This window comes from Opisthocomus hoazin, chromosome 2, assembly GCF_030867145.1.
Source record: "Opisthocomus hoazin isolate bOpiHoa1 chromosome 2, bOpiHoa1.hap1, whole genome shotgun sequence".
NCBI lineage: Eukaryota > Metazoa > Chordata > Aves > Opisthocomiformes > Opisthocomidae > Opisthocomus > Opisthocomus hoazin.
Genome location: NC_134415.1, coordinates 108,378,653 through 108,388,877, shown reverse-complemented (window position 1 = coordinate 108,388,877; position 10,225 = coordinate 108,378,653). Strand labels below are relative to the sequence as shown.

General features: G+C 44.9%; 1 protein-coding gene across 2 annotated transcripts; it reads left to right on the top strand.

The window, feature by feature from the left end:
* Positions 1–1,566: 1,566 nt before the first annotated feature.
* On the top strand, positions 1,567–8,188 carry CLN8 (CLN8 transmembrane ER and ERGIC protein). Of its 2 annotated transcripts, none has more exons than XM_075414724.1 (3): positions 1,567–1,728; positions 3,007–3,676; positions 4,071–8,188. In XM_075414724.1, the coding sequence occupies exons 2-3, from the start codon at positions 3,134–3,136 to the stop codon at positions 4,383–4,385; spliced, it is 858 nt and encodes a 285-aa protein (XP_075270839.1). In that variant the 5' UTR covers positions 1,567–1,728; positions 3,007–3,133; the 3' UTR covers positions 4,386–8,188. The 2 variants fall into 2 exon arrangements, with proteins under 2 accessions (XP_075270839.1, XP_075270838.1); XM_075414723.1 differs by having other exon boundaries at positions 1,567–1,753.
* The last annotated feature ends 2,037 nt before the right edge of the window (positions 8,189–10,225 follow it).

Here is a 10,225-nt window from a genome sequence, read left to right as displayed (position 1 = left end):
GCCCCATCTGGAGTACTACATCCAGTTCTTTGCTCCCCAGTTCAAGAAAGATGAAGAGCTACTGGAGATAGTCCAGTGGAGGGTTACAAAGATGATCAGGGGACTGGGGCATCTCTCCTGCAAGGAAAGGCTGAGGGAGCTGGGCTTGTTCAGCCTGAAGAAGAGAAGGCTGAGAGGGGACCTTATAAATGCTTATAAATATCTCAAGGGTGGATGTCAGGAGGATGGGGCCAAACTCTTTTCAGTGGTGCCCAGCGACAGCACAAGGGGCAATGGGCACAAACTGAAGCATAGGAAGTTCCATCTGAACAGAAGGAAGAACTTCCCTCTGAGGGTGACGGAGCCCTGGAACAGGCTGCCCAGGGAGGTTGTGGAGTCTCCTTCTCTGGAGATATTCAAGACCTGCCTGGACACAGTCCTGTGGAGCCTGCTGTAAGTGACCCTGCTTTGGCAGAGGGGTTGGACTGGATGATCCCCAGAGGTGCCTTCCAACCCTTACGATTCTGTGATTCTGTGTGGGCATGGCTCCGGCCAGACCCTGCTGTCCCCTGGGGCTGTCCGCAGAGGGGCTCGGAGGGGAGGCGTAACACCTCACGCCCAGCACGTTGAAAGGAGACGCAAGCAGTAGGTTTTGCTCCCAGACTTTTCCCGAAAAAAATTGAAGCAGGCTTCCCGTACCTAAACCACTGAGGTGGCATCTGAACAGGTCTCACTTTCCACAGAGCTTGAGGGGTCCGTCAGGGACAGGGTTATCACATTAGCAATTAAAAGCCAATGCACAAACCCCCTGCTGCCCAGTTACCGTGCTGCAGTGGCAGGACCCGGTTTTCCTCAGGGAATGGCGGCCTTCCCCTGTCCCCGGCTGCAAACCGCGCGCCCGTGGGACTGCCAGGGCTGATCTCCCAGCTCAGGGCTCTCAGCGCCAGTCCACCCAGCGCAGGGTTTCGGCTGTTCCAGGCTGATCCTCCGTGCAAGGGAAGTTGTCGCTTGATTTCATTTTAATTTTTTGGGCCACTTTTTGGTGGAGCAACCTGGTCCATCACGGAACTGAGCTTTTCCCACCGAAACCTGCAGCCACTGCCAGTCTTGCGTGTGGAAGCCAAACTGAATCCCGGGGCGGGCTGAAGCACAGCCCAGCGCGGCGTCAGTGGACCTGTCGTCCGGTATCAGGCCTCCGCCGGTGACGCTCACAAGATCCAGCCGGGCTGAGTCACGGGGATCACAGCACCAATTTTCACAAGTATGGAGAGAATCATGCAGCAGAACCCCGTGACATCCATTTAATAATTTGATGCCTTCAATGAAATTGGATAATTATATGTAAAGGTCCTGGCTATGGCATCACTGCTACTTCTTTTTTCTCTTTAATTGTCCAGCAGGCATCTGTTAAATATTACGCACTTTTCAGTGGTGCTGACGGCCCCGCTATTAGGTGAGGAGAGCCACCTCCTAAGCACGCCGACCCCCGCGCCCCCCGTGCACCAAGTGGTACAGCCGCAGCCCCCCCCGCGGCGCCCGGCCGTGGTTCGTGCCGGCGGGGCGGGGCGCATGCGCAGGGGGTGTCTGGCGGCTGCCCGACTGCGGGCGGTTGTTGTGGGAACCGCGGCGGGCCGGGCCTCCCGGGTCGGGGCGGGTCGGGTCGGGTCGGACCGGGCGCTCCCGGGAGGCCGGCGAGCGGCAGTCCCGGAGCTGGGAAGGGCCGGCCCGCCATTTCGGGCAACGCTGCGGGTGAGGAGCGGCGGGTGTGAGCGAGGTCTGTGCGCCGGGGCCGGCCGCCCCGGGTCTGCGTGAGGGGCTCGGCGGCCGCGGGGACGGGCCGGGGCGCGGGTGTTGGTGCTGGGCGGGGGAGCTGTGGCGGCCCTGCTGGAGCCGGGGCTTGCCGTGGTGCCCAGGGCCTCTTCGTGCCGTCGGGTTAGTGTGGTTTTACCCCGTTTTTCCCCCGGGAGGTGCGAGGAGGGGTCCGGCTTGTCAGGTGTGGGGCGGGAGTGGGGCCCTCGGGCCGGGGCTGGCAGCCCACCCCGCACCCGCGCCTTGGAGGGGGGCATCTGCGAGCAGGGGCCAGGGCGAGCAGGTCCCGCAGGATCTCGGCCGTGGTGTTGGCGTTTGCTGCCTGGCGAGGCAAGGCGGCAGCTCTGCCCTCAGCCGTCGTGGTGGTTTTTTCACCCAGCTCCCACCCAATTCCCAACGCGTTGTGGTTCTGAGCGCTCGGAGGCTGTGGTGGGTCCAGTGGTCGTGCTGAGACTGCTGAAGTCGTTCATAAAATGAGCTGGCATTCAAATATTTCAGTATTGCCTGGCTTTGACCTCCCCACAAATCTTTGTTTTTGAACGATGGTGTCTTCAGGAAGTTTCAGCTAGCTTGAGGCACTTGCTGCTGGGCTGTTCAGTTAATGACGCTAATGTTGTTAATAATGCATACTAATGTTGCTTGTCTGCATTCCATACTCTTCTTGCATTTTTGGACTATGTTTTATGCTGGAAAATGGTTTAATATTCAGAAACTGATTGCAAAGTCTTGTTTTGAGATATGATCCTGGAAGCCCTTTTCTGTGTACGTCGTCCCACTTACTGGATTAAGGTTTCGTAGTCTGTATTTGAGATTCTGAATTGCACCCAAAGCCGTAGGAATTGGTGGAAAAGCAGGGGAGTAGGAGAATAATGGAGCAGGAGAATAACTGCACACTGATGTTGAAATACAAGTTTCATAAGTGAGAAAACAGGGTTTTCTTCTTGTATTTTGTCTTTCTCTTTCTTGCCGTCCTATTTGCCCTCTTCAGCTTTTGTTTCAGTGCATTACTTTGTACTGATACAGATTTTGCAGGCCAATTATTAATCTTAAGCACAGTCCTTAATTTTTTTTTTGTCTGTCTGCCTGTCTTTGGGATGACTGTGCCTAATGGCAACAGGACCAAAGTTCTAACTGCAGTGGAAGTGAGTTCTGTACAGTTTAGAAGCTATGTATATGGATGACTTAAAAATTCATTTAATTTCTTTTTCCTTGTTCCAGATGGAAAAGAAGAGTTCATGGTTTCTGGTTTGCGTAGTAGCAGAGACTGAATAGGCTTAAAGGAGACTGTAGTGCGGGTGAGAAGTGTCAAGCCCCTTGCAAGGCTTTGCTCTGTAAAAAAGAAGAAATGAATCCAACAAATGATGATACAGTGTTTGGGACCATTTTTGACTGGGACTATCTTTTATGGGAAGTTCGTTTGACATTTTTAGCTGCTGGTTTTTTAATCTACCTGGGAGTATTCCTTCTGTCTCACTGGTTGTCTTCATGGACAAGTACCACTTACTGTGCCTTGTATGCAAAGGAGAAGGTGTTTTGGAATATGGCGGTCACACGTGGTGTGTTTGGACTTCAAAGTTGTGTTGCCGGGTTATGGGCTTTGCTCATAGATCCTGTTTTTCATGCTGACAAAGTGTATTCACAGCAAAAGTGGAGTTGGTTTAACTGTTTAATAGCTGCTGGATTTTTCTTGCTTGAAAATGTAGCTGTTCATGTGTCCAACGTTATTTTTAGAACATTTGATGTGTTCTTGGTAGTTCATCACTTGCTTGCTTTTGGTGGCTTGGCTGGTCTAGTAATAAATGTGAAATCAGGACATTATCTGCCTTTGATGGGAATGCTGCTGGAGATGAGTACTCCTTCGACGTGCATTTCCTGGATGCTTCTAAAGGTAAGAATGTGATCATTTTCAGATTATGTTTGTAACAGTTTTCATGCATCTCACTTGTCCACAGGTAATCTGTGTGGTTTGTATAGACAGATTTTCAGCAAAACTGCGTTCATCTGACTGACAAACATGTTATTGTGATACCTGCTTTTGTCGTGATGATGTTTCTGTAGTCCTCCGTATAGGTTCTGTATGATGCTGTGTGCGTGCGGATAGTGAGATGATGTAGGTTCATTCTGTGTGGGATGCCTTATGCGTGTGCAATATTGTAGCTCTACGTGGAAAAAATGCCTGAGAGCATGTGAAAGCTGGGTATTTGCATTAGTTCTGCAGATTCCTCAGTGCCTTATCTTGAAGTAACAATCTCACTTCTGCATACTTTGTTCTTGTTTTTTAGGCTGGCTGTGCTAGTACCTTTTTCTGGAAGGCTAACCAGTGGGTGATGATCCACCTGTTCCACTGCCGCATGATTCTCACTTACCACATGTGGTGGGTGTGTATTTTCAATTGGAATTCTGTGATGGAAAATCTGGGACTTCTTCATTTTATTGTTTTATTCTCGGGATTATTTGCTGTTACACTAATACTTAACCCGTACTGGACATACAAAAAAACTCAGCAACTCCTCAGCCCAACTGACTGGAACTTTGAAAATAAAGCAATGGAAAATGGAAAATTAAATGGTGAAACACATCAGAAGAAGAGGATGTAACACTGTTCACAGCTGTTTCCTAGTAGGGTAGTGGAAGAATACAATGGGAAGTAATTCTTTGCCCATGAACTAGAAGCTTTTGCAAGAAGCTCATGAACACAGTGATTCCTGGCTAGTAGTATTCTACATGTACCAGAAGTATTTAAAAGCATTGTTTGCGTGTCGTATGTGCATACACATAAGATCCTCAACCTCTTAGTTATGAGTTATGCCAACAATTTTGTCAGGTTGGACAGTATTTCATGGTTTAGTAGTGACATGCTCTTTAATGGTCTCCTTTGTCCTAATGCTTCAGAGTGGCTTTAGAGTTAATTTGTCTGTTAAGCTCAGCTTGAATCAAGTTTACCTTGAATCCTATTTCATGTGTGTTGGAGATACTGATACTGGAAATTATGTTATGTTGTTTATTAAGATCAATTATGACCCAAGTTAGGTATGCATGGGTACCTAGTTCCTGTGTGCCATTAAATCATTCCAAGTGACTGAGCTGGTCAGTGGTAGAATGCAGTCATGGCTGGGTTTGGGGTTTTTTTTGGTTGGGGTTGTTGGTTTAGTGTGGGGTTTTTTTTTTTTTTTCTTTTAAGTGCACTTGAGGAAGAGGAAGATAATTGTTTCAGTGTTCACTGTCACAGTGAGTTGTAGTTTCCAGGTTGCCCTCGGTATGGGAGGAGCTCATATCCACCACAAACATGCATGTGGGGATGCAGGCATTCGTTATACTGGTGGTCTGCCTAGGTAATCGTAGTGGTCCGTTCTGGACGTGAAGTCAGTGAAATACAAGAGGCAATGACAGAACGTTTGACTCTGTTCCATCCTTGAAAAGCTTGCTGGTTGATGGCCAAAGTTATTTTCTTTGCAGGTCCCACATGAGTGGTCATGCAATTAGATCCACTAGTGTTCCTGTGATGGTTCCTATTATTTTGGGAAATTCTCTTAGTTATGGAGGCTTTTAGAATCTGAGGTGACTCCTCTGTGGAGTAAAGCTCATATCGCCTCCTTCAGGAGTTCGGTTGTTCTTCTAGTATTATTATTTTATAAGTGATGATAACAATCCTTTGCACTTTATCTGCCACATCACTAAATCTCCCCTTGACCTGAGGAATAGGGTTGCTTTTTAGCCAGGGACTTGGCAAATTGTGGTGGATGTTCTCCCGCTGATGGCGTTGGGCTGATGGTTCCGGGGTGAAATGTTGGGCTGCACATGACGGTATAGAGATCACGACAGAAAAGAGTGACGCCTAGTGGCAGGAGAATGACAAAGGTGTTAGTTGTGGCACACTGAACTAGAGAGATAAAAAGCCCGTCATTTGAAACTCTGTCATTTAGTGTGATGTGACTGTTACACAGATTTATTTTCCAAAGTAATAAGAGTGGGCAGGCCCAGGTTGTGAAGAATTCGAGGTAAAGGCGTGTGTTAGAGGCTTTGTGTACTGATCTGTGGCGGAGCATAATGTTTTAAATGTGTAAGGGAAGTGGGGTTGTTTACTCCAAACAGTATTTTATTATTTTTTAGTGGGAATGTCTTTGATTTTGTTCAGAGTAAAGGGAGGAAGCCAGTGGCCAGGTTGCTGTATCCCCTAACTCACTCGCTGTGAGCACAGAGATGAAGAGCTGCTCTGTAAGGGAGAGGAAACCTTTTACTGGTGGTTCACAAATGTACCCTGTCTGCTGTCCTGCTGATAGTTGATAGGGAGAATCTAAATTTTGTGCTACATTCTGATTTCTAAGCAGGCCAGAATGAGGTTGCAGTGTTTTGGCAGTGTCACCTGTCTGGACAGCATGCTATAGAAAAAAGGGTTCTCTAAACCTGGAAGTTGCGCACCTCTGCTGAGGGGTTGTGTGTGATAGAGTAGTATTAAAAGTACTTTAAAAGAAAGCAGAGGGATGAATTCCTTAGAAATGGAACACAAATGTGTGATCCACATGCATATCTTGCAGAATCGAAACCTCACTTGCAGGAGTTCCGGGGGGGGGCGGAGGATAAGTCTCCAGATATCAAAATGATGGTGTGCTCCATGCAGCTTAACGGTTTGGATTCAATAAAACAAGGTAATAATTATAAAAATTCCAGCTACAGAATTCTGAAGAATCCTAACAGAAAATTGAAACATCAGGAAACAAATATGTTTGGACCAAGTGTGTAATTCTCATAGTGGCTGGCTAAAGGAGGTGAAGTGTCTGTGTGCTAAAATAAAAGAATATTGAGGGTTGGGGTTAGTAGTGAATTTGGGGTTGAAAAAAGAGATTAGGTGTGGTCCAAGCAGACAGGTGGATACTTAACATCAGTGACACCAGACTTTTAAATTTTAATATTTTGTGTTATTAATTTGTGTAATGTTATTGAGTGGATTTTAAATCTTTCATTAAAAATATTTTTTATCATAATAACACAATGTTTTTAGTATACATCTTAGAGTGATTTTTTTCACGCAAAGACTGTTACGGCATATCTCAAAGACCTTTTTTGCATGTCTTAACTATGTATAATTAATAATACCTAAGAGCACCTGTTAACGTAAACACTGCTAGAACAAGAGAGCTATGCAATAAAGCAAATAACAGCACTCATTTTATTTCTGTTGGCGTGAGGGGCGAGGGGGTTTTACAGTCCAGCTAGAAATATAACAGGACATAAAAATACAGACAACCTTTCTTCATCTTGGTGGCCTAGAGCTGGAGTTACCAGTTCTGTGACACAGAGCCTCTTTTTTTTTATACTCCAGTATTTTCTTTGCTGCCTTTTGGCTGCTCTCTTGAAGAGGATTTTCTGGTTTATGATTGTGGATGATTGTCTCATTGCTCTGAAACAAGATTGAAAAAGTTCTCGAACGGAGGGTTTTGGTGTCTACTCTTATAACTAAGTGCTACTGTTCAACCCAAAGGTAGACTAGCCTCAGTTTGTTTATAAATGTTGTTAATGCAAAACTAATCCCAGTGCTGTTGAGCCTCTCTTAGAAGGCATCATCTGCAATCCAGTGTAGAGAAATTCAGTCTGCTTCAGTACTGGCTGGATCAGGTCACAGGGTGTGCTGCTGCCGGCATTTGGAAAACTCTTGCATAATGCTTTTGGGGTGAATTTTTTGTTTGCCTAGGTGATTGTTAGAGACGTCATCCTGCTTTCTTGATGGACAAGCTTACTCAATGAGTGCTGCTTGTGTCACCTTTCGGGCTGAAGCTTTTGTTTTTTTCAAGAAAAAAAAAAAAACAGAACAAAATGAACAGCAAACAATGATGGGGGTGGGAGTGTTTCGTGTTTGGTTTTTTGTTCGTTTTTTTCAAAAAACAAGAAAAAAGTCTGATCAAAGACACCCCGGCCAGGCATTGGTTCTTACCGTCTTCATACAGCATTCCTAAACCACAGTTTGTGTTTGCTTCCATTTGTGTCCTGTCTTATCTTTTTTCCAAAACCTGTCATCATCTCCCCTCTCACCCACCAGTTTTTCTATAAGATTTACTCTTGCAGTACTGGTCATGATCTTGCAGCAGTCACATTACCACAGTGATTTATTTGTCTAATAGTTTTCAGCACCTACTGTTGGGCTCTTCTTCCACTAAATACCCATGTCCAAATCTTGGAGGGTTTTTTTTTTTTCCTTTTTCCTGATAACACTGATTAAATATTGATGTCATGTACAGTAATAAGACACCTTTCTTAACCTCAGGGAGACTCCCACTTTGATTCCCACCAAAGTGAATTTAGAAGTATTAAGCTAATTCAAGTCTGCTCTTGTACAATATTATGTTTGTTGAATGGTACAGCATCTTTATACTGTGTACATAAATAAAAGTATTTTATTGAATAATTGTCTACCATGAGTTTCATTTCCTGATGAAAATAATCCCTATTATTTTTTGTTTGTAGCTTAAACAGTTTTTGCAGTGCACGCACTATAAAGATCATAGAATCATAGAAATCATAGAATCATTAAGGTTGGAAAGACCATGCCTGCTAAACGATGTCCTGAAGTTCCACATCTACACATTTTTTGAACACCTCCAGGGATGGGGACTCCACCACTTCCCTGGGCAGCCTGTTCCATGACTGATGACAAGTTTTTATTTTGAAATATTCTCTTAAACTTGACAAAGGTGATGTCATACCCATGGGAATAGCTATAAAACCTTGTAAACTAGTGTCCGTTCACCAACATTTAGCATGTTATTAACATGAGCTTGTTTAGTTACATGACTAAAACACTAGAAGCTGTGCTATATGTGAGTATGTATTCAGTTAAAAAGCATTGCTTGGAAATGACCCTTCTAGTTTGTGTACTTGAAGCGTGTGGTCTGTTTTTGCATTACACTCTAGCTGTGAAGACACTTCATGGTTTAATATGAGCCACATTAATTTTTTTTTAAAAAAAACTTGTCTAAATAACAAAATACAATTCTAAGCATTAAACGTGTGTTTTGTGTGGTGCTTTGCAGGAATTAACTCCTTTTTAGCATTAGTGAGTTAAGGGAAAATAGCATCATCACTGGCACTTTAATGATTCTTATAAGAATGCCCTGTGTAAGCAACTGGCTGGCATAATTTTGCTAGTTGCCTCTGCAGTGAAGTCCCCAAGATTAATTGAAGCAGAAGTGAGACGTTCATGTGCAAAGCTCCACTGACTCTGGAATGTGTGTGGGTACAGACTGAGATGAGAACAATGCTTAATAGTATTTGTATGAAGAAAGTCCCGCTTTAGTAAATAATCTGTAAAAGGAATTTAAATGTTATTAATGTTTTGCTACTCAGATATTTTTCAATTAATAGGTAAATGTATTTTACTTAGTAGTTCTTGCCATATTTCCAGAAAAGTATTAGAGCACACTTATGCTGACAGTGTTACTCAGCAGTTGCAATCTTTTGATCTTGTGTCATGGCACTGATATTTAAGTTGATAATTTGGAACACAGAATAAGTGACGGTCATTAATTAAGTATATTATGCCTGTTGCTGTAGTTGTCAGCCCCTAGATAGCTTTCTGGTGTTGGAAGAGACCTTGCATGCTCTGGATCCAATTGACTAATTAGTGTGTTCTGTTAGTGGTTGTGTCACAGAGGAGAAACAAGTGTTCTTGCAGCACGTTGTGCCTTCCCATTTTCTGTAAATAAAATGGTGCTGAGCAAGGCGGAATGACAAAGATGGTGGCGCAGCAAACATGCAAGGGCGTACCAGCGTAGAAGGTGGCAGACAGACCTACCTGGGAAGGAGAGGAGCGGGGCCTGCTCACGTGTCCACACAGAATAAGAAAGCGGGGAAAGTGGCCGTGGCGTTGCTTGCTGCTGTCTGTGGGTGTATGTTCTGATGAGTCAGCAAGGGTCACCTCTGAGTCCTTAAGGATATCACCTGAGCAGAGAGAGTGGAAGTTTAATAGTAGCTTTATCAGATAGAGGACGCATTTACTTTTGGGCTGAAATATTTATTTCCTCATATGATTCTCTTCTTAGCTGCCTCTGCTCCTCTGAACACTTAGTTCACGTCAGAGTGCCGTATAAGCTGACACTGTTTTCGCCAATATGTTCTCTGACATGTACAGTAAAGACTGGTGAGGATGTGCCTTGCTTTAGTACTGGTAATTGATCGTGGCAGCTCCAGGTGCTCGCTCGGCCTGACTTTCATATTGCTGTTGCTATACAGGTCTGCAGCTTCCCTCTCCTGCTTTGCGACTTCTGCTGCCAAAAGCCCTTCGCCAGGTGAACACTGCATTTTGTCACCAAAGCTGCGCTCACTGAAGTTTAAGCATGGGGCTTGCACTAAACGGGGAGAAAAAATGTACCTGAGGAAGGACAAAATTTCGCAGAAGGTAGGGGTTGACTTTCCTACATTTCCGGACCATGCAGTTCCGCTGTCA